This window comes from Podarcis raffonei, chromosome 8 (assembly GCF_027172205.1).
Source record: "Podarcis raffonei isolate rPodRaf1 chromosome 8, rPodRaf1.pri, whole genome shotgun sequence".
Lineage (NCBI taxonomy): Eukaryota > Metazoa > Chordata > Lepidosauria > Squamata > Lacertidae > Podarcis > Podarcis raffonei.
The window spans coordinates 27,057,983-27,082,213 of NC_070609.1; the positions used below are offsets into that span (position 1 = coordinate 27,057,983).

General features: G+C 44.6%; 1 protein-coding gene across 2 annotated transcripts in view; it reads right to left on the minus strand.

The window, feature by feature from the left end:
• Positions 1-4,725: 4,725 nt before the first annotated feature.
• The window catches only part of CNKSR1 (connector enhancer of kinase suppressor of Ras 1), a 31,362-nt gene continuing 11,856 nt past the window's right edge, over positions 4,726-24,231 (minus strand). For both annotated transcript variants that reach the window (XM_053398699.1, XM_053398700.1), the window contains 16 exons: positions 23,893-24,012; positions 22,495-22,554; positions 21,075-21,146; positions 19,306-19,440; positions 17,772-17,857; positions 15,835-15,956; positions 13,596-13,786; positions 12,986-13,016; positions 11,659-11,831; positions 10,384-10,457; positions 8,793-8,864; positions 8,231-8,304; positions 7,109-7,173; positions 6,393-6,531; positions 6,030-6,211; positions 4,726-5,382 (listed from right to left, as the gene is read on the minus strand). In XM_053398699.1, coding sequence (XP_053254674.1) covers positions 5,158-5,382; positions 6,030-6,211; positions 6,393-6,531; positions 7,109-7,173; positions 8,231-8,304; positions 8,793-8,864; positions 10,384-10,457; positions 11,659-11,831; positions 12,986-13,016; positions 13,596-13,786; positions 15,835-15,956; positions 17,772-17,857; positions 19,306-19,440; positions 21,075-21,146; positions 22,495-22,554; positions 23,893-24,012 — 1,821 coding nt within the window. In that variant the 3' untranslated portion in view covers positions 4,726-5,157. The remainder of the gene's footprint in view (positions 5,383-6,029; positions 6,212-6,392; positions 6,532-7,108; positions 7,174-8,230; positions 8,305-8,792; positions 8,865-10,383; positions 10,458-11,658; positions 11,832-12,985; positions 13,017-13,595; positions 13,787-15,834; positions 15,957-17,771; positions 17,858-19,305; positions 19,441-21,074; positions 21,147-22,494; positions 22,555-23,892; positions 24,013-24,231) is intronic.

A 24,231-nucleotide genomic window follows, 5' to 3' on the forward strand; every position in this document is an offset into this window, starting at 1 on the left:
TCAACAAATATTTGGAACATTTTTATACATTCTAAATAATTTCTCAGGAGTTAAATATCAATGGTACATCATTTTGTAAAAATTCTATTTTAGAACATAGCACAGTATGTATTTTAACCCTTTTGCCTGTACGTATATGTTCCCACTGTTCCATCTGTATAACCAACACTTTTTGCTCATTTAATCCTGCATTATTTAACTAGTTCTTCTTACATTTCAAATTTCAACAAACGTTTAAACATTTTTTATATAACATGTTCATCATCCTTATACAATTGCTTCTCAGAATCCATCTTGCTTTGTTCCATACCTCAAGTCTTTTTTCCCAACTTAAGTCTCTCTGCTGATTGTAAATGAGAAAAACCACTGAAAATTTTAACCTTCCACTGTTAATTGTTCCCTTGTTTTAATTTTACAATCTCCTTGATTCCACCGTGGGTTAGGTTATAAATGTGAGCATAATCATTCAAGATTAATTGTTGTGCATGCTGCTGGTGTGTTGCTTATTAATGATTAAAGGCCTTCATTATGACTGGCCATGAATAGGGTCCAGAAATAGAAGGATCATTAATATGTAACTCAATGGAGTTGGTTTGTCTCATTTGTGCTATGACGCTTGCCCTCTAGGAAGTGAGCTCCTTTCCCAGTTGTCTGTAATTGTGCTTTGAAAGAGATGAAGCTGATGTGGCTACTAAAATTATAAAAGCAACAGTTTGGATTCTGATGCTAGACCAAAATTAGGGAGACAAGCAAGTCTGGTTTAAGCTCTCCTATAGGAAGGACGGACATTTTAAGTGGATTATGGCAACCGGCACCATGGTGCTAGGACTGGTGGTTGCACCCATGGGATGGGTTCTGATGCTGGCAGCTACAGTAACCCCAGAATGGCGGGAGTTCCCCAAAAGACCTGGCTTCCCTCAAGATGTCTCCTTCAGTGACGGCCTTTGGGAGAGCTGTATGGAGATGACCAGCATACAAGACAAGGTATGCCAGCCGGTTCCAGAGGAGATGGCTATCTCCTGGCCTGTTCAGATGGTGAGGGCCCTGACTATCATCTCTCTGCTTGGTGGCTTCCTGAGTTATGTTCTTACCCATGTGGGGACACGCTGGTGGTCTGAACATCCAAACTACTGCCTTACAGGAGGCTCTGGGCTCCTGCTCCTGCTCTCTGGAGTCTTATACCTCTATGCAGCATCCTATATGGCATACAGAGTCCTATCTAACATTGCAAACACAGAGACCCCAGATATGGACAAATTCCATCTTGGAACATGTGTCTATCTAGGTTGGAGTGGAGGAGCAGCCAAGACCTTTGCTGGGATGTGCCTGGCTACAAGTTTCCAAAGGAAGCATGATAACAGCTTAAGGAATCTACCTATGCCCTACTACGTGGATTATTAAGGAACTGAATTCGGTTTTTCAGGATAATTGGTGGAACAAAACGGGTTGGTGGGTCTTTTAATCCAACCTTTGTATGTGGTAGCATGCACTCTTTAAAAATATTTGTAGGATGTGGCTCAGTGGTGACTTGCAAATTGAAGATACAAAAGCTCATCAGGAAATGTGTGTTGTGCTTCATGACAGGAAGACTGGGAGATGAACCTGTCAAGGCTAAAGTGGACAGGTCAACAGGTAGGGTGTAATGGATATAAGAATATAATGTATCTGCACATTTCAACCATAATTAGAAGGGGGGGGGTTATACTGAGATAGGGCTGGAACATGAGGATTAAGACAGCAATCCCATTTACTAGGGAGTAAATCCAATTGAATTCAACTCTAATCTAGACTAGACATTAGATTATACAGTGGTACCTCTGGTTAAGTACTTAATTTGTTCTGGAGGTCCATACTTAACCTGAAACTGTTCTTATCCTGAAGCACCACTTTAGCTAATGGAGCCTCCTGCTGCCGCTGCGCCGCTGGAGCACGATTTCTGTTCTTATCCTGAAGCAAAGTTCTTAACCTGAAGCACTATTTCTGGGTTAGCGGAGTCTGTAACCTGAAGCGTATGTAACCTGAAGCGTATGTAACCCGAGGTACCACTGTACTGAAATGCTGATGCTGCAAGGATTCATTGATGAACAGTACTCATCATATCCTTATCCTGGATGGGGTAGCAGTCTCCTGGAAGGAACAGGTCTGCCACTCGTGGGTGCTGCTGGATCCAGCACTGTCACTGAAAGCTCAGGTAACAACCATGACTAGGAGTGACTCTTTCCAGCTCAGCTGGTTTGCTAGCTATGGTCCCTCTCAAACAGAAATGTCTTGTCCACCATATTCCATGCAGTGGTGAACCTAAGGCTGGACTACTGCAATGTGTTTTACATGGGGGAGCAACTGAAGACAATTTAGAAACTTCAACCTATCCAACATGCAAAAAGCACCCCCCAAAATAGTACTGCCTTTAGAACTCGCATAACCCGTTTTAAAACAGCTGCAGTGGTTGCCAGTTTGTTTCCTGGCTCAGTTCAAGGTGCTCACTTTAGTGTTTTAAAGCCCTAAATGATTTAGGCCCCAAATATCTGAAAAACTACATACCTACGTACCCCTCCCCATGGAAGTGAGTCTGGCATGTCCATTCTACAGCTTTCCTTGCATGCTGAAGATTCATACCTCTTTATCCTGGTCTTTGTTTAATGAGACTCACTTCTTTGATTGGATCTATACTGCTCTGCTTTGTTCATTAAAACAATACTGTGTTTTACTTATTTTTATGTAATTGTAATGCTTTTATTTCTTTTGATAGTTATTTTATAATATATTAGTTTAACAGACTTCCCAGGAATGGGTAGGAATGAGCCTGCAATTCCAAGGATTCTTTGGGGGAAGTCAAGTGCTTTAAATGTGCATTGAATGTTCTTTAAAGATGTATGGATCTCCCCTTTATCTTGCATGTATCTTGATCAAATACTTTACCTTTTTAAAATTTGGCTTTTTGATTTCCCTGAGGATTTAGATTTATGGAGCATTCCTATTTTGACAAAGTCTTACTGCTAAGAGGAAGCATTAATAAACTGTGGGATTCTTTTTGAGATTCTGTGTTTATTTTGGAAATAAAGTGGTTTTAAGCTTTACTATGGTCAGTAATTTAACACTGCCACTCCCTCTCTTCCTGCCTCCACCCATCAATGAATAACTAGGAAGGAATGTTTGTGATAGAATCCTGCACTGCAATGCCAAGAGCTCCGTCTTTAGGATACTTGTTCCTCCAGCGCTGTATTGGTGCCTCCGTTTAGATAATAGTGAAGGTATGCAGAGCTTTGGAGCAAACAAAACAAAACCCATCCACTTCTTGGAAAGAATTGCAGGAAATGAGAAGTTAGAAACAAATATTTATCATTCAGCACTTACAGGGTTTTGGGTTTTTTTAAAAGTATTCTGCAAGTTTTTTGATCTTGCAACATATCCCTATTAAATATTTTATTATTTTTGAAGCTGAAGTTACTTTTTTGTTTAAAAGAATGCAGTGACTTACAAAAAGATCAACAAAGGACTTTAAACAACCAACACAAAAAGGGCATATTAAATTATACAAGCTCATGGCAAAAAATATACATAATTCCAGCAGCAACATAAATAATTAGGAGGAAACTCCTTGAACAGATAGGTAACCACTGTTCCTGGTCTTGTCTATGGTAAACCAGCTTGCCCAAAGTTTTAAAAGGGGCAGGTGGGGTTTGAACCCAGTTACCCTGGAACAGCACGGGGGAACTATGATTCTGTGAATCTCCAGCCCAACAAGCAAGTCATATGTGACCAAGTATAGGGCTAGGGCGTAGCTAGCCGCTTCGGCACCAGGAGTGGTGGGGGTGGGGCGAGCTGCCCACGGGTGCGCCACGCGGGGATGCCGTGGCAATTTGCATATGGGGCGCCGCAATGGCGGATGCAAGCCCCATGCTGCCATTTTGGGCAGTGTGGGGCCCCAGGCCACAGCGTCGCTCCCAGGAGAGACCCATGGATTGGGCGCGCTGCAGGCCAGGCCCTGTGGTAAGTGCCGACTCCCACGGTGTGCCATTTTGTCAGCCCCCTCAAGGATGACACCTGGGGAATGCCGCACCCCCTGCACCTCCCTTTCTACGCCCCTGTATAGGGCAGCTAAAGCTGTGGCTATAAAGGAAAAAGCAGGGGCCTTAAAAGGTGCTCCTGATTGGATAGTGGGGTTTGCTGTCAGCACCAATCAGCCGATTTCCCACAATGCCTACAGTGACTGTGCAACAGGGACATTGCGGGGTATTAAAAGGGCATGTCCTGCCAGACACTATCTATGCATCATTACAGCCTCATCATTACAGCCGCCTCTGCCAAATAAGCCTGCATGGGCCCACTGAAAATGGAAATCTATTTGGATGGCTATAATTAACACAAATATGCTGGAAGCTGATATAAATACAAGATTAAAAGGGTGTATTCGAATTGCAGGAGATGATACTGCTCCAAGAGTGTTCTTTTTAAAAAGGATAAGCATTGTCCTAAAAAAAATACTTGATTTATTATAGCTCAACGTACACTTCATTGTTTTGGGACTGGACAATTTGAAAGCCATCATTTTGAAGATATATGCAAAGTAACATGTTTGATAGGCTTGAATCTATATATTGTCAGAGCCTTTCTTTGCAGTTTAATAGTACACGTAGCCAGTATTATTTATTCTTGCACATGCTTATCCCACCCATGCTAGTTCCTGATGCAAACCACCGGTCATTTAAAATTGAAAACCACACATTGCTAGGATGCCTTTTTAGTTATTAAAATTACACATAAGAGTTTCAACTTGAAACGTGTCAGTGAAATTGCTGCTTTCTGAATAACTTTTTCAAGGGAAACAAAGCTACGGAAAGCAACTTTAAAATCTTGCTTTTTCAGCTTTTTTCAAGATGTTGGTCCACAGACAGCAGTTTGTGTCCTGCTCCCTTGGGTCAGGCTTCTCTTTTGCACTGTCAGAAACATGTGTCTGTCTTCTTTAAAATAAACCCAGATGAAATCAAAATGCCCGTCATGACAACAAACAATCTTCCTAATCTCTCAGTTCAGCAAGAAGTTCTTCTTTGTCATTCATATTCTTTCTCTCTAGGGTGAGAGGACCATCTGAGTTTGTTTATGGGAATAGGGAGGAAGGTAATATCCACAGAGCACATATCCTGCTGACAAAATAGTTTATGGAGCAGCAGCAGCAGCAGCAGCAGCAACAGCGTCCTCTGGGTTGAAGTCTGACACATAGTCTGTTCTTGCGCCATCCTCTTGGCTCACCCTCTTGGCCCACCAGGCCTGGATTTCCTGGTACAACTCCTGATGTTGTTCTTTCCATGCTCTGAATTTCTCAGAGGTCAGTTCAGAGTCATCCAGAAGAATATCGAGTAGCTGAAGTTCAGCTGTTTTTGCCTGAGGGAGGAAGGAAGGTCCCATCTTTAATGCTGATGCACTGTTCTTTGTAAATTTATTTTTAAGTCTTTGAAGCCCAGAACTGCAAGGATTTTAAAGCTTAGGAAAATGCCAGCCTGTTGCATTTCCATGCTGGTTGTGGTATCTATCACAGGTGTGGGGAGCCTTTGGCCCTCTATATCTTGCTGAACTATAACTCCCATCAGCCCCAGCAAGCATGACCAATGACCCGGGGTTACGGGAGTTGTAGTTCTGCAACAACTTGAGAGCTATAGGTTCCCCACACCTGACTTCTAGTCCACCCCTCACTTTCCATGCTACACCTCCTCTCCCCAGGTCACCCCCCCCCCTCTCTGACCTTGCTCTGCACATTCCTTGAGTGTTTCTGCCTATGCAGAACATGTTCTTGAACTGTGATCATGCTTCCTGCCTGTCTGGAGGGATGAATGATCAATAGTGTGTGCAACTGTTGATAGAAACTAGCTGAGTGTACAAAGGTAAAATTCACATTTATTGCTCTGGCCACTTCTGCCTCTGGCCTTGACCACCACTAGCATGTGACCCTTGGAAAGTTGCCTAGAAGGGAATGCAGCCCTCAGGCTGAAAGATGTTCCCCTCCCCAGTGTAAAGTGATGCTCCACACCTACCTTGAGTGTACTTTGGAGGGTCCGAACAAGATGAACCTTCTCGTTGATCTCTGGGTTCTTGTTGCGCTTGACAAAGGACTTCCGGTAATATTCGCGGGTGAACACCTGCTGTTTCCCAATGAGTGACACTCCGCCTTGCTTCAGACACTTGATCAAAGACTCCAGTTCTTCTCCTGAAGGATCTTCATGAGGCAGAAGGTTGACAACCATAAGCAAAAGCGTTCTAGAACTGTGCTGCCCTAGAGAGCAGGGCCAGTACAAGAGGAACAGCCTTTCACAGAGAAGAATAATGAACTGTGTTGCTCAGGCTGCATTTTCTTCTTCTTACATAAACTTGGAAGGGGGAGGCAACGTGAAACTCACCTGTGGGAGAGGGCGATGCTGGGCTGTGGTCTGCATTTTGTCTTGGGAGGGGACTACCCAGAGGACTCCTGCTTGGGGATTCGTTATTCCCTACGGCTCCTGTTAGCAGCTGATCTTTTTCCAGTTCCCTCCGCTTTGGCTGAAAGAAAGCAAGATTTTATTATAGCATGCAAGAAATGGAGTCAAGAAGAGCTAAATTCATTATCATTAGGCTCGTCTACCCTTCTGCTTGTCCCATGTCTAGAAAGCACGAGTCTGAGCGGTTTTCCGCTTGAACTTCACTTTCTACTCACGGGTCTGAGTGGTTTTGCCCTACTCCTATCCCAGGGAAAACCCACTCTTTAGTGCTAAATCAGAGCCACCATCAATCTGGGAAAAACCCAAATTGCTATTTGCTCCAATTGAGTGCTAAAGAGCAGTATTCCCCAGGGTGAAAAAAGTGGGACAAGAAGAAAGGTGGATAAGCCCATTTTGGTATTCTTATGCCATGCCTGATGTGAAAAGGGGACTCCCCACAGCAACATTTCAGTTGCACCATCAATATAGCATTATCACAACTTTTTGGCAGGCACTGAGTGTGGGAGTCCATTCCCACTTACCTCCATAGCTCAGATAAATGGGGATGGGCTCGCAATTTCAAACAGGGGACCTCTTTTGGGTCACACATCTTTACTATGGGGTGCATAGTAAAGATGATCCTTCCATAAGACACTTACCAGATCAAAGCTATGCCTAGGAGAGTCATCCTCAGGGTCCTCTGCTTCTGTTTCACTGTAGCAATCTGTTCAAAGGGGAATTTTTTCAAAGAAAATTCTCAATGTCCAATCACATTCCATTACATGAAATTCACCATGAAATTCAGTCCCAGCAAGAGACATATTTTCTCTACCTTTCTGTAGGGGGCAATTAAAGAGAATGTGGTACTGTTCTTTCTCACTGTCAAAACACATAAGTTTGTGTCTCTGGAAATCCCAAGACAGAAATGGAGGAAGCTGCTTTATTCAGAGAACCAGTTTGCACATAACACAAAGCCAAACTATGGCTTCGTGTGAACACATGAGTTCCTACTGCACTCCTCCCCTCAGTCTTGCTGCTGCTGCGCTCCTATGAATTGTGCCATGGCTTAGCTTAGTGTGGCGTCCCAAACCAATCTTGTGGGTTGCCTCCTCCAGGAAAACCATGAGCTGTAAACCCAAGAAAAAACCTTGGTTGCAGCTTGTAGTTTGCCTGGAACAAGTCAAACCGTATGCCTGCTGAATTATGGCTTAAGCTCACAGGAGCAGGATCTGAGGAGGAGCAAAGTGGCTGTGATCTCTCTGAGACCTATGATTTGGCTTAGCATGACACAGAAATGAACCAAGTGTTGGACCTTTGGTGAAGTAGCTCAGCACTCCCTACAACACTGACTCTTGTCTGCCAAAACCAAATGGAACATCTCTGGACCTGAATTTAGGAATCAAGATAGATTTAGGAATCACAGGCAATAGAGTCCGTTCAGTTTACAGAGAGAGAATATGCTGAATAGGTTTTGTTTATGAAGTGGATGCCCTTTTACAGATAACCTTTCTATCAGAAATGGATAGCAACTGTGGAAACGGCACTCTCCTGCCTCTGGAATTCTCACATCCCGGGATGCTTGCCAGGCACCTAATTTAATGCATTTTAGGCACTCTTAGTAGAATAATAGAATCATGGGAGGCACCCCAAGGGTCATCTAGTCCAACCCCCTGCAATGCAGTAATAGATCTGATACTGCTGTTTCAAGGATGCAGTTTAGTGATTTTTGTAAATTACAAAGTTGAGACATAAACATTTTGAATCGAGTATTGAGAGCCCACCTTCTTGCCTATGTGGAACAGATTTATGGACTGGAGTGTATTTCATCATAGAAGTTATCAAACGGCTGACCCACCTGGGAAGAGAAACAGTCTGTTTTGAGATTTACCCAGATGCTCAAGACAATTTTCCTCACTGCGGTATATGAAATCACTAAAAACAAATATCTACTTGAATATGATCTTTTTATTAGCAGTATTAACGCTGCTTTGCCTCTCAACTCCCCTTGATGACTTCATTCCCCAAAGTGTATTTGGGTATTTGCTGGAAAGACACAGACTCAGGAATTTGTCAGCTTGAAGCAGCTGATAACAGATACTCCCTAGATTTCTTCACAGTTTTTGTTTTTCTGTGCAAACCCTGGCTGGAATTTGACTAGGGTCATCTTTCTCGGTTTATGGCCCTCCACAATAAGGTTGCAGTGAGGCCTTTAGGGAAATCAGGCAACATCTGTCAAGGATTGCAACACTACTTGAGACAACTTTGCATGGATGCATCAGTCCCCAAAGTTGCTTCTAGGGTGGAACCTGAGATTGCTCAGGCCACTCCCATGCGGCTACTTACATGCTCAGGTCAGCCAGGGTCTCTGCTGCAAAGATAAAGGGCTTGTATTTCTCATGGGTAAGCTGGAAGACACTGCAGAAAAAGAGAAAAGGTGGCTGTGGTGGAATTCCCCATGATTCTTTGCAAGGCCCGCCCATACCCAACTACAAATCTGCATGGTTACAGTCGTGTGTCAAGGCTTGAAAATGGTTGCAGTGGGCAACTTCACTCTCCCAACCTCTTTGGCTCAGGATATGCTGAGAAAGATCATTCTACTCTAGGCACATGAAAGAGTGATAGAATTATGGTCCAAGAACTTGAATAAAATGACTGATGAACTGAACAATATGACCGACTAGCGGGACCTGCAACAGAGTGCTGCAGCATGGAATGCTCACATTCAGGGTGCCGTTCAGCCAAGCTCTCTTCCAGGGTATTCCTTTCCCTCTTCCTTCCCCCATGACAACCGTCACATGCATCAGTCAGTCAGCATTCCATGCCCACTGAGCATGCTCGGTCCTCACTAAACTGCTTTGCATATTCCTCCCCTTTATCCTGGCTCTCCTCCCCTTAGACCTGGAACTGGACTCTTCACTATGTCCATTCTGAAAGCTTTATTGTGCAAATCAATACAGCGTCCCAACACAGCTCTACGGGCTACAAACAGGTGAAGCGCAGAGGAGTTGAACAAGCCCTGGCTAGGGGTAGGTAAGACATTGATCCAACACTTGACATGTGCCTGGGTTGGGCCCTTCAATTCATGCAGTTTGCACCTAGAGCCTCAGGGTTGGGCAAACCAATGTTATTCCTCCACATAGGCTGTATTTGTAAGGTATGTTTGCCCCGGTGCTGACACTGCCACATCCTTGGGAGTCAGGAGTGGAGTTGGAGCCAGACTGATGTCAGACTTTCCCCCAAACACCACCCTGGGAGGGGAAGCCTCCCTGCTGACAGGTGGAGGTGCTGGAAGTGGCTCCACATTGGACGATATCAGGCTTGGGGAACTCTGTGCTATGGGAGCTGAACTCTCCTCTGACAGCCCTCCTTGGGATCCAAACCTCCTCCTCCTCCCAACCAGATCAGACACCTGAGGTTCCTGTTTCACATTCCACAATATACCACTGATGTTTTTATTATTCAACTGCTCAAGAATGTTTTACAGGAAGCAATTAGTAGGTGAAGTAAACAAAAACAGTAAGCATCTTACACTGTTGCTAGTTGAAACCCCCCGCTGGGGTGATTCTCAGAGGGTAGTTGGTCCTGGCCATTCTTTCTCCCTACTTAATGGATGCATTTCCCTTTCATTTATGAGCAGGGCTGTAGCTCAGTGATAAGAGCATCTGCCTTGCATGCAGAAGGTTCCCAGGTTCAATCCCCAGAATCTCCAAGGAGGGCTGAAAAAGATTTCTTGCCTGAAACCCCAGAGGGTTGCTGCCAGTCAGTAAATTATTGGATTTATGATGTGCACATCCCTCTTTGGAGCCCAGGGTGGTGTAGACGATACTGCGTTAGATGGATCAGCAGCCTGACCCTGTAGAAGTCAGCTTCCCCTGTTTGTTCAATGTTCAAGATCTCTCCAGAGCCACCCATCAGGCTCACTGCACATACTCACTATTTCTTCTTCTGTTCCTTTTTGCTTTCCAGCCTGTACGCTGACACATTGATGAAACCCACAGCCTTCTCATCCTGGGGTAAGAGAAAGGAAAGCGCCAATTAAAACAGAGCAGCACTTCACACCCTGATTGGCTCCACTTGCTGCTACTCATATATAAAGCGGCAGCCCAGGAATGCTGAACAGGTTTCTACTACAGTTGCCAACAGAAAGAAAGGGAAAGCTGTAGGAACCACAGGCTGCTCCTAACCTTCCATGGGCAAGCTATAAAGCAAAGAAGGGGAGCTTGCAGACCGCCAGATGTTGCGGGACCACAGCTCCCGTCATCCATGATCATAGAGATGCAGCCAGCTCCCATGGGCATGGTCTTCAACTTGCATTGAAACTGACCAGTTGCAACCTGGATGCAACTAGCAATAGCAGAGAACGAATCATTTTGTGTTTTTTAGAATGTAATTTTATGTTGTGAACTGCCCTGGAGATACATTGATAAGCTGGGGGCAAATGTGCTCCAAACTGCTCCGCTCAGGATTGCAGACAATGTTTTGGTGGTTGGTGGATCAGTTGTCACTTCCTGCTACTCCCATAGCATAGTTGCCCATCTCTGTACATTGTATCTTGAATGTTGTATAGGACACTCTCTGCTCTGTAAGAAGAGAGGGAGGCAGGCAGGCAAAAACAACATTGGGGCCAGCTCCAGTCAGACTGCTCCCTCCCCTGACCAATTTTATGTTTTATAGCGTTCATTTGCTGTAGTATTTTAACACTGTAAGCCATTTTGGGTGCCTAGGCAGAAAGGCGATATTAGAAAGTATTACATAAATACATAAATAAATAAGAAGGAAAAATTGTATTTTTTTCTTTGGAGCTCTCAGATTTGCGCAAAACCAGAAAACCACAGAGGTGTGTGCTGGGAATTTACACTTGCCCAACTGTGTGCTTTTGCGCACTTCCTTGGCAGGGGGGTAGGGGAAAGTGTATGTGCTGCATCAGCACTTAATTGGAATAAAGGAGTCAACAAATTAGAAGGCAGGGACAAACACAAAAGTGAACATCTACTGATATGAACAAAAAAGACAGAAGTTGCTCCTCATATACAAGTTCAAATATGTGTGGACTATTCCATTCTAATTCAAATGGGGGGAAAGTAGATTAACAGCTTGAATGTGGACAGATGCTCTGTTGTGGTGACGACAACAACAACAACAACCAACAGGGCAACCCTTTGGTGATCCATGACTCTCTGAAATACTTAGCGACCTAGGATGCACTCACGTTGGGGTTGCTGTACCAGTAGAGGGATTGACCCTTCAGCACGAACCAAAACCGCTTCCATTTCTGGGCCATGAAGCCCCCGTGGTCTTTCTTCTTAAGGAGCCAGCCATCGCAGTCCACCTGCCCCAGATCCTGGCAGGAGATTCGGCGGCGACTCAGTCGGGTTGCCATTCCTCAACACAAGCGGGGTGGGGGTGGGGGTGTCATCATGACAAAAAGGAAGGACAGGATGCAAAACGCAATTCACTAAAAGAAATCAGGCTCATAGTATACAGTTTGTAATTTTTCCACCACAAGCACTTTTTAAAAAAAAGTTTGCTGACTTAGGGAGGCATTTATAGAAGGGCCAAGAGCAACCCATCCTTCTAGGGATGCAGCTTTGGTCGCCATAGGTTTAAAGCACATTAATACCACTTGAACAGCCAAGGCTTCCCATAAAGGATCCTGGAAACTGTAGTTTAACTCCCACAGAGCTACAGTTTCCAGCATGTTTCTCTGGAGAAAGCCTCAAGCTTTAAATGTATACAGTGTGGGTATGAGTTTGGCCTACATATCCCATATGACGAGGCAAGAGGAATCTGCAACAAAATGTTGCAGTGTAGAATGTGCCTCTTCAGGGTTCCAGGTGTCACATCCCCTGCCTCAGGGACCCAGGGACGGCAGGAGAAGGACTCCGATTCAGACAAACTGAAATCTGTGTGCATGACACTTTACAAAGAACAGGACTGCCAATTTCAAGCACAATCCCATTTCTTTTCATTATTTCCTTGCTTCACCTTCTCCTGTTGCCTCTAGAATTGTGGCTTCCTCATTACACCAGACCAGTATTCACCAACCTGGTGCCCTCCAGATAGCAGGTCCCTATCTGCAAGGGACTTGGAGGATGACCCTGTAACCTCACTGCCGCTCCACAATATGCAGCTGTAGAATCTACCACGGGCCCTTTAAAGATTGCATTCAGCTCTCTCAAGGGGGCAGGAGCCTCTGGAAGGGAAGGCTCTGCTAGTCCTTATAATTCTTCAGATAACTGTGGGACAACATTCCCCATGTGTGGCTGTAAGCAGCTCTGGCAATCAGCTGATCAACCACAAGGGCAAACATGGGTCACCTGGTATCATGTCAAGAGACTGACCACCCACCTGTCAACCTTGGCCCGAGGGGAACATAAAAGTTCCCCCTTCCCTTGTCTGGTGAATGGTGGCACACAAAAAAGAACTGTTCTCCTCCTCCTTCTAACCATGATATATCTGTGAACATGTTACACAGCTTTAGCATAGGCTGAAATGCTTGTAATATCGAAGGATGATTTGATGTTACTGGTACTCACCTTTTTGCTTTCGTCGATATTCAACACTGCCCTGAAAGTAATCGAGGGGGAGAAAAGCAATTTATCAGGATCTGCAAGAATAGCTGAGTGTTCCTGTTGCTGGTGCCAGCCACCCCACATCACAATAAACAGTGAGTGGGGGAAATCACACTACAATTCAGTAGAAACGCAAACTCACAGTTTTACAATTTGTTTAAGACTGGTTCGAGGGGGGCGGGACTCACCAAATAGCAGCATTTGTTAAGAAATCATAGGATTGATATGGATTGTGGCTAACATGTCTACGTAGCTTTAAAAACGATCAACCATCTATCCCACACTTTTTATGCATTTCCCTGTCACTTTTCTAGCCACAAAAACGAAACAGGTTTGTAAAGTGAATTTGTTGCACCAGAGCAATAGGGTGCTTTGTTCCACTTTAATTGCGGAAGCCCAAATTTACAGTATGTAAATTGCTCCTGCAAAATGCTGACAGTCAGGGATTGCTCCTGCTGAATTAGTTTACATTTTTGTTTCTATTGCATCAGCCATTCAGGGAGGCCTTTTTATACCTGAAGCCAAAGGGTCTAAATAAAACATAGAAATAAGCAAAACACGATACAGCTCTCACCTCTTTGGAAGAATCTGCAGATCCCAGCCCTCTGATTCCTCTGACAAACCCATTCTCAGGGGTTGTGGAGTCTTCCGATTCAAGTTCCAAGGTACTGGGTCTGGCAGGGGAAGCAGCACCAGGGGATCTGGATCCTTCAGGATCAACCCTGACAAGGTTCTCACCTTCCAGCACAGGTTCAGCAAATGCACCTGGAAGAACAAGTCAAAAACCCAAACCAAAGCTCATCAATTAATCAGTCTGGAAAAAGGTTTCACACCAGAAGGATTTACAGTGGTACCTCAGGTTACATACGCTTCAGGTTACAGACTCCGCTAACCCAGAAATAGTGCTTCAGGTTAAGAACTTTGCTTCAGGATGAGAACAGAAATCGTGCTTCGGCGGCACGGCAGCCCCATTAGCTAAAGTGGTGCTTCAGGTTAAGAACAGTTTCAGGTTAAGAACGGACCTCCGGAACGAATTAAGTACTTAACCCGAGGTACCACTGTTTTTGTTCATTAGATACTTAAAAACCCACCTTTCTGTGCACTTGTCCTCAACAAGTCAGTTTGCAACAGTTATAAATACATCAATCCCATAACAGCATAGCAGCAAACAATATTCTGAAGTTCTAAACTATGAAAACAACCCCGATCTATGTGGGGTTCCACTTGAGCCTGGTGTTAGTGCAGAATGATGCAGCATGACTACTGACTGAGAGGAGTGAGATCCTGTCTGCATGTAACGTGTTAATTCAGACACTTGACTGGCAATTTGTAACCGGGACAAGTTCAAGTTATTACTATTAGTATATAAAATCCTTAGCAACTTGGGACCAGCTGACTTAGAAGATCACCTTACCCTATGTATGCCCACATGAACACTTTGACCCGTGGAACTTGTACAATTTCCACATGATGTTCATTCTGCACTTGAAAAACACCAATCTTTCAGTGTAGTAGTTACTACCCGCTGGAACTCCCTGCCCATTGACATTAAGTAGGAATTTTGTTCCTTTCAGTGCCTGCTAAAAGCATTTGTTTAGGCAAGTATACCCTGACACGTAAAGGTGACATGTATTTTAATCTATAATTTTAGTTCATAAAGTTTATTTTTAACCACTGATTTTACTCATATTTTCATCTTTTTTTCCTGAAAAAACATTGTCTTTAACTTTTATTTTTATTGACAATTCAATGTATATCTTATATTCTTTGTAAACTGCTTATTTGAAATTAATCACTATATAGTATAGATAAAATACACAGCCTCAGATGCTGATCTCAAAGTTTGGGCAGGTTTGTGTACAGCTGTAAGCCAACCTCCAGAGCCTCAAATCAGTCTTTGTCAAGCTGGCACCCTTCAAGTGCTGGCTGGGGCAGATTTGAGTTAAAACCTTTAGAGTGAATATTGCTCTAAATGGATTGGAACCAGGTTAACACCACAGCCTTGAATTAGGCCTGGGAACAAATAGACAATTTAAACGGGAACATAATAGACATAATGTGGTCTAAATGCCTAACTCCAACAAGCATTCTAGCTGCCACATTCTGCACCAGTTGTCATTTCTTTGTTGTGAGTAGTGTGCATGACAGCAATCTAGCCTGTATGTAAGCAAAGCACGCCTAACTGAGGCCTCTACACTCCAGAGAAGGCCACAGCCAGCCCAAGCTGATAAAAAGCTTCGTTAAAAATGCTCAAATGGTGAGAGGACTGCAGCCCAATGGCAGAACAGCAGCTCTGCATGCAGAAAGTTCCTGGTTTAGTACCTAGATCAGTGTTTCCCAAGCTTGGGTCTCCAGCTGTTTTTGGACTACAACTCTCATCATCCCTAGCTAGCAAGACAGGGATGATGAGAATTGTAGTCCAAAAACAGCTGGAGACCAGAGTATGGGAAACACTGACCTAGATTCTCCAGTAGGGCATCAAATGTCCCCTGTCCGAAGTCCCAGAGTGTCACAGCCAGTCAGTGAGACAATGCTATGCTCTTGCTCCATGTAAGGCAGGGATGGCCAAACTTGGCCACCAGCTGTTTTGGGACTACAACTCCCATCATCCCTAGCTAACAGGACCAGTGGTCAGGGATTATGGGAATTGTAGTCCCAAAACAGCTGGAGGGCCGAGTTTGGCCATCACTGATGTAAGGCATCTTCTTGCCTTTGATCATCCCTGACCACTGGCTAGGCTGGCTGCGACTGATGGGAGATGGAGTCCAGCATCAGTGTGTCCACCACCAGCAAGCCAATGTCCAAATCCTTACCTGCCCCAGAAGGTTCTTCTAGAGAGCCATCCGAATGCCATGAATTGGTTGCTTCCTGCTCCTCTTCATCAGCAGGGAGACCTAGAAGAAAATCCGGTCTCCCATCCACCTCAGCAGTCATGCTTTTAAAGGAGAAAAGAAAGAAAACAAAACAAACAAACTTGGAGCTCTATCTTTCATAGCAGCTGTGCACTGTTTACCAGAACTTCAGATCCCAGTTGTCTGGCACTTCAGCCACAAGAAGGAGTCCAGCAAATGCTGATTCGGCAGCAAAATATGCTGGGACCCAGACAGCTACAGAGCTGGATGTTTGCCCCTGCCTTCCCCCTTGCCCTTCTTCCCTTAACACCACACCTTGAGAGATCTTGGCTCTCCATCACACACACACACACACACACAGCTATTCTCCCTAACCACCAGAAATCTAGGACAGGCGGAATCACTAGATTCCAAGGCAATTTGCAGTAGATCAGTAATTGTTTTGTTTTGTTTTACAACCATTTGCTTCAAACAGCAGCAACAACAAAATACTTCCCCTTCCAAATTAGGTTACTGAAAGGAAGAACATTTGAGGGTGGGGGAACCAGGAGTAGATTCATGGGTGAAAACTAAGATTAGTTCTGGTCCCAAAAAGAAATTCTTGAGCAGTGTGTGTGCTCTGAAGCATTAAAATCCTCAATTCTCTCAAGGTTCTAGCAAAATTCAAACAAGAATGGTTATGCCCTGTGCTTTTTTTCCCCTGGGACACACACAGGGTTATGCATACCCCTAAACATTTTGTGAATCTTTGTCCTTTTGTCCTTTTACTGTATTTATTTCCCCCGATTTAAACTATAAACTGGTGATTTTCTTGAGTCAAAATGAGAGTGCTCCTAAATATATTTTTTTAGAAAAAAAGCACTGGTTATGCCTGAGATAGAATCATAGAATTGTAGAGTTGGAAGGGACCCCAAGGGTCATCTAGCCCAACCTCGAGCAGTGCAAAAATCTCAGCTAAAGCATCCATGATAGATGGCCATCCAACCTCTGCTTAAAAACCTCCAAGGAAGGAGAGTCCACCACCTTCCAAAGGAGTCTGTTCCACTGTCAAACGGCTCTTCCTGACGTACAGTCAGAATCTCCTTTCTTGTAACTTGAAGCCATTGGTTCAAGTCCTACCCTCTAGGGCAGGAGAAAACAAGCTTGCTCCATCTTCCCTGCAACAGCCCTTAAGACAGCCCTCCCTGCAGCATGAGATCACAAAGGGATTTTCTAAGTACTTCTGCCCCTAGTTTCTGCTGAGTGAGAGGCCAAGAGGATGGAAAATATTTTATTCTTGGGATGTTTCAACTCGGACAGACCTTGGTTTGCGCAACAGGAAGGGGGAAAGGTCACTAATTTATTCAAGAGATACTCCATCTGCGCGTTGAACCAGAGAATGCCCCCTCTCTGGGCAAGTTCCAGCATGACCCTTTGCAGTTTCGTTCCCACTGAAAGTATGAGTACAGTGTGACATCATCAGAACTCATTGAGTCGCAGATTTTGCTACAGCTTCTAAATCAAGTCCACAGAACCCTGGGGGTAATCCAGTGAAGCTGAAGAAGTTGGGAGATTCAGGACAGAGAAAATGAAGGGCATCCTCACAAAATGTCTATTTATACAGAATTTGCTCCCATGGGATGCAGTGATGACCCACCAACTTAGGGCACTTCTGGAGTGTCGCCATTTTGGGGCGGCATTTGACCACATACTAGCAAATTTGAGACGAGCATTTAAAGCTGATTCGTACAGCAAACTTGCTGCCCACCGCCCCACCCCCCGGCACAAAAAAGACCACACTTTCTGTGATAGGGAAAGCAATCCTTGATGGACCAGACCCACAGTCCACATCTGAATATCTACATAGCACAGTAGTGGGCCTGAAACCCTAAAATCCCCAGAAATGTTGGGTTCCTTACCTGGAAGTCGAAGAACCAAAACTAGTCGCAGACTCATCACTGTGCAAGCTCAGGGGTTCCACAACATTGAACAAACCTTCCAGCACCTATGGAACGAACAGACAAAAGTCACCTATGTGTTACAGTCAAGGGGACAGTCTACACTGTGCCTTCTGTATATTGTTGAGATGTTGCTTTCGCCTTTCCATTGGGTCGGAAATGACACTCCAGGGGAGTCGTAAAAAAAGAGAAAAAAGCCTGACAAGGACGAGCAAAGATTAGTCACAGTTTTATTTGGAAATGTGAGATTACTAAGACTCTGAAGCACTTGAATTTCCTTTTTGCTCACTTCAGAGTAAGCAACCCATCGCTGCAAAGATACGGTCTAAGGAGACCACTCCAGCTCTGCTTCATCCAATGCTGAAGACACACCTCTTTTCCTGGCCTTTGACACCTGAGGTGCATATTTTTAGGACCCACCTTCTTTCTGTGATTTTAAGTTGTTTTCAACCATTTCTAATATTGTTACCCACCCTGAGACCTTAGGTTGAAGGGAGGGAAATAAATAACAATAATAACGATAATGATAAGCAGCGGTAGGTCTGGCTCTAGAAGCTCTCGTCAGGACTTATACAGGGAGTAATCAGATAAACACCCCTAGAATCATAAAATGGTAGAGTTGGAAGGGACCTTGAGGTGGTCCAACCTCTTACAATGCAGGTATCTCAACAAAATCATATATGACAGGTGGCCACCCATCCTCTCCTTAAAAACTCCAGGGAAGGAGGGAATGCATAACCTCCTTTCCAGGAGGCTCCTATGCCAAAAAATGGAGGTGGAGTTAGTCCAGTGTATCTGAAGGAGCGTCTCCTCCCCCATCGTTCTGCCCGAACACTGAGGTCCAGCTCCGAGGGCCTTCTGGCAGTTCCCTCACTGTGAGAGGCCAAGTTACAGGGAACCAGGCAGAGGGCCTTCTCGGTAGTGGCGCCCGCCCTGTGGAACGCCCTCCCATCAGATGTCAAAGCGATAAACATCTACCTGACATTCAGAAGACATCTGAAGGCAGCCCTGTTCAGGGAAGTTTTTAATATGTGACATTTTAGTGTATCTTTCATCTTTGTTGGAAGCCGCTCAGAGTGGCTGGGGAAACCCAGCCAGATAGGCGGGGTACAAATAATAACTTCTTCTTCTTATTATTATTATTATTATTATTATTATTATTATTATAGAAGCTGCTAGCTGATGTTCAGTGGTTTACCACATGGGGCAGCTTCACAGAGATCTCAGGAGGTCCTCAGGTGCTTGTTCTAGGCTGGAATATGTCCCTGAATAGGGATAATGCCTCTTGCATGCCTGGGTGCAGGATGGAGGTATATGGAGGTGCAAAAACCTTAGACTTTCCTGTAGATTGAACGTTGCCTACTGTACAATGTAAGAGTCCTGTCCTTTGCTTCACCCATGTTTGCCTCTGGCCTCACCCACCACTGGGAAGCAGCTCTCCAGAGCGGTACCCACAGGGAAATGTGGCCTTTGGGCTATTCTAGGCCTCGCTTACCTTCTGCTGTAGAGGAGAAGACTCAGGGGAACTGGGAGTCCCTGGGAAAACGAGTGGTATTTTCTTCAGCACCAAAGTCACATGACTTGATGTCTCAAGAAGCTTCTTCACCAGATTCATCCGCGTCCAGCCCACCTACATGGTGGACAGATTGTCTTGCCTTTAATGATATTTTTTAGCTTCAAAGTGCTTTTCTTTAAGTTTCACATTTTTCAACATTCTTTTATTTGAAATATTTTTGTATTTATCTAGCTATCTACGCTATTATTTGGTGATGAGCCGATGTAGAAAGGCAGTTTGCAAATACTGTAAATAAAAACAACAATTGTCAAATAAATTAAGCGAGGGCTGCAAAATTCAGGGCTTGGGCACATCTTATTTTAACACTGGTGACGGAACAGCAACAGGCTAGATTAGTCATATGCTTCACCTGCACTAGACATTTAAAGAGGTATCATACCACTTTAAACAGCCATGACTTCCCTCAAAGAATCCTCACTAAGGGTGCTGAGTTGTTAGGAGGCCTCTGTGCCCTCCACAAAGCTACAATTCCCAGAGTTCCCTGGGGAGAGGGCTTGATTGTTATACCACACACTGTTAAACTTCAGCAACGAAACATCATGGGCCAATCCTGTTCCATCACATCAGCACCACTCCTTACCCCATATCCACTGCCTCAGGTGGCTGCCTCACAATGCCTAATGATAAGGCTGGCCCTATGCAAAAACCCTGGGATGAAAACACTGACGGAACTGGCAATATTCATAAATCAGTAAAAAAAAACCCAAAACATTTCAGTGTGCCAGCATACTCTGTCAGTGATCTTAAAGGAATTTCAAAGGGAGTGGGGGGCTCCAGCAGCAAATGGAAGAATTGCAATTCCTGAAGTTTGATCTATTCATTTGGGTCTCAATAGAGATAATAGTTTCCTTTCCCATTCAAAGGTTAGTTAACTCAGCATTGCCAAAGTTGATTGTTTTATCACCTCTCCGGGCTGTTGTAGAGGACCACCCTGCTTATCTTGCACACATTCTAGCTCAAACCAAACTTCCACTATCTGTACTGTTTGCATTTCAGGTCCTTCTCTCCTCTGCTTACTCCACGTGCAACACTAGCCACTCTGCATCCATCCATCTGCAACTGAGGATTACACTTCATACGCCTGCTGAACTTCTAGCCCCTGAATGCTTGTGCAATGTTAAAATGTATTAGTCTTAAGATGCCAGAAGATCATTTGTTGATTTTGGCAAGCACTAGGCACTTAAGATTTATTTTTAAAATTGTTACTGACGTGTCACACAATTAATTAACTTTCTATGTACCCTTAGGCACCACAATATTTCTAGCTACAGGCCTGAGCTGCTGCACTCACCAGTTGCTAGCTGCAAATTTACCTATAGGAGGCAACCAATTGCCATTTTTAAGAAGGTGAAGCACGGATAGCCTATTTTGTTCTCCGCAAATTTGTCTGAAACCTGGATGGCTTTGAAAGAGGATTAGACAAATTCATGGGGGATAAAGGCATCAACAGCTACTAGCCATGACGGCTATGCTCTGCCTCCATGACTTTCTATCACTACTACCAAACCCACATCAAAACAAGACAAGGAAGTCAAGCAGCGGCACTGCAGGAGGAAAATCTGAGCCTGGCATTAACGAAGACCCATCGAATTTGGCTGCGGCCCACCGCAGTAGCCAACTAAGCATCCTACTTAGTCCTGCCCAAGTAGTCAGCCACGGAGCCAAATGAGGGAGAGGCCCACACTTACCACCACCTGGTTGTTGACTTGCACTATCTCGTCCCCTGGAAGGATCCCGCTGCTGCAGTGCTCAGCCGGGGACTGGAAGGGAGCAACATGTGCAACAAACAAACAAACGTCAAGATCTCCTTTGCCGGAAGGGAGAAGGAGGCAACTTGGACACTCTCACTCTTCGAGAAATCCAAGTAAGCAGCTTTCTTGGACAGTGAAAGTTGAGACTGGGGGAGGGCTGGGGAGTTGCTGCAGAGGGGATTAAGTATTAACTTCAAGCTCTGACCTTTGGGGTAATTCCTGCTCAGCAAGGAGGCAAAGGAATGAAGAAACTAGCTGGGCTGAACAGCGTGCGCGCGCGCGCACACACACACACGCCAAGGTTTTGGCCAAGCTTCGGATGACGCAGAGTCACTGTCGAGGGGGAGAAAGCAAAGCAGGTGGGCTAAGCCATGTTCTGCCTGGCACAATCTGAGGAAGAAATATGAGCTCCCCCACCTCTAGATGAGTTGCTAGGTTTCCCACACGGGCTCATTTTAGAGACCTGAAGTCACTGTGGTGGGGCAGGGCAGGGCAGGGCACTCTTTTAGGACCTAAGTTAATGCTCCCTTCTTCCCTATGGGAAAACCCAGAGTGCGTTTCAAGGCGACCTGCTTAAGCATTCATCCTGATTTGTTGCGAGGAGATGAGGTGATGCTGGCTATGAACATTTATGCCAGTTGGTTCACAGGGAGGACAGATGACGTTGCACCAAAAATCCCAAACTTTCCCACTCTGGAAGAATGGCAGATGAAGATGATTGACTACATGGGATTGGCAGAAATGACTGGCAGAATCCGTGACCAGGGAGAAGAGTTGGCGGAAGAAGATTGGAAGAAATTTAAGGACTATTTACAGAAATATTGTAAAATTAATGAATGCTAGAATGATGTCGGATAGAAATTAAGGGGTTTCCAGCTGTAATGTTTTGAGTGATATGGAAAAAAAGTGCAGAAATAGGCTAAAAATTACTGATAAGGATTTGCTGAATTAACAATTTGAACTGGAATACAAAAAAGGGAGGTATGAGGAGGTCGGGGAAATATGTTAATGAAAAATAACTATTGTGAACTTTATGTGTTTTTAAACTTTTTTGTATTTTTCTATTTTTTGTTATTTTTTCTTTTTTCTTTTTGATTCCTTTTTTATTGTATTAACTTTGAAAACTTTAATAAATATCTTTATTTTAAAAAAAATCCCAAACTTTCCAGTGCATTTTCCTTAGTGTGAAAGTCTGAGGTTTCAGGGAAGCAAGTTTGTTGCGCAAGACCTCCCACAGTCAACTATAATTGTGCATCTTCAATTTGCCAGCATGAAACTGAATCCCTGTGAAATATAGTGACAGTCTGGGAATGCCCCTAAGACACAAATAACCCCCTGTATCTTCTTTCTGACTCACCTCTGGGGCAGTTCCCGATATGAAATGGAGACAGGTGGGTGAGGACTTAATCTCAATGCCCTGCAGAGGAAAAGATGTAGTAGACATGGTCACTGAGATGGTGGCAGAAGAGATCTTAGCTCAGTAAAAGAGCATTAACTATGCACACAAAAATTGCCTGGTTCAGTTCCCAGCAATGCTAGGCTGGGCTGGGAAAGACCCGTATCTGAGGCTTTGGAGACCCATAAATATTCACATAGTTATCCCTCCATGGAGTTCGAGGTGGCACACATGGTTTTCCCTCTCCCCATTTTCATCCACACAGCAACCCCTGAAGTAGGCTAGGTTAAAAGACAGCAACTGGCCCAAGGTCACCCAATGAGCTTCATGGCCGAGTAGTGATTTGAACCCTGGTTTCCCAGCCTGACTCAGTATAAGGCATCTTGCTATATCAGCAGAATAAGAGTTGTAGTTCAGCAGCCGAGCACCTGCTTTTGCATGCAGAAGTTTGCAGGTGAAATCCCCAGTATCTCTGGTTAAAAGGATCAGTTTGCAGAACAGACAATGATGGGCTTAACTGACTAGAAGCCTGTCTTGGGGGGGGGGCAGACAGCATGAGCCCTGGGGTTTTTGCACTGACACCCAGATCTCCTTTCCTTTCTTCTCTATAATCTTTGTTTTCTTTAAAAACACCTCTTGTTTACAGGGCAGCTAGGTGCGCTTAGAGAACAGTAACAGTGAAGCTCCAGCTGTCTTAATTTGCCCAGAAGCAATTTTATGTCATGGGCTCACTGCTTTTAAGTACCCAACAACATCCCTGCCTGACTCTGTTTAAGACAACTTAAAGGGAGGAGGGAGAAGAGTTCATTCACCCTGCCTGTGATGAAGGTCAACATTCTTTCAATAAAGGACAATTATTCTGGGGGCTTCCAGGTTGCAGGAGAGGGACCTGACATTTTACTTTGCCAACCCAGCTTTGACAGACATACGTAAACAGGGAAGGCCATACAGCTCAGGGCCAGAGCACCTGCCTTGCATGCAAAAGGTTCTGAGTTCAATTCCTGGCATCTCCAGGTAGGGCTGAGAAAGACTCCCTGCCTGACACACTCAAGAGGCACTGCCAGTCAGTACAGATAAAGCTGAGCAGCGCGAAATGCTGTTTAGCTGCATCATGTTGCTTTGTGGGACTTTCCCACCCCCTCCGGTAGGTAAGTAAATGCTAGTTGTTGTGATTATTATTTATTATTGATTTCCTGCTCCTGTTTCTTATTTCATGTTGGTGCAACCAAAAATCACACCCGCCTTTATAAGTGCTGGATATGCACTTTATAACTGTGGGTGGGGGCTTTGCACTCAGCTCTTTTGCCTGCGACGGCCTTGCAAAATAAAATAAAAATAAAAATAGCCTGGCAGGCTCACCAGACTGTCCTCTGGACCTGCTGCCACAAGTTCCACTGTCTCCAAGATGGCAGTTCGATGCAGGAGTTCAACTGGACTGTAATTCAAGATGTGCTCGCAGATTCCTGAGATGTGTCTGCCCTGCAGGGCGCAAAGAGGGAAAAACTCATTCTTTTAGAAGAAGCCAAGTGGATTATGAACCTTCTGACAGAGGTAAGAACATATGCAATTGGAGGCACAAGATCCTCCTAGATCTTCCCCTACCCCAATTTTTTTAAAATGCATTTGCTAACCGGGAGGTTACATGCACACCATAAATTTATAGCACATTTACAGCACTTTCATGGTCATGGCTTCCCC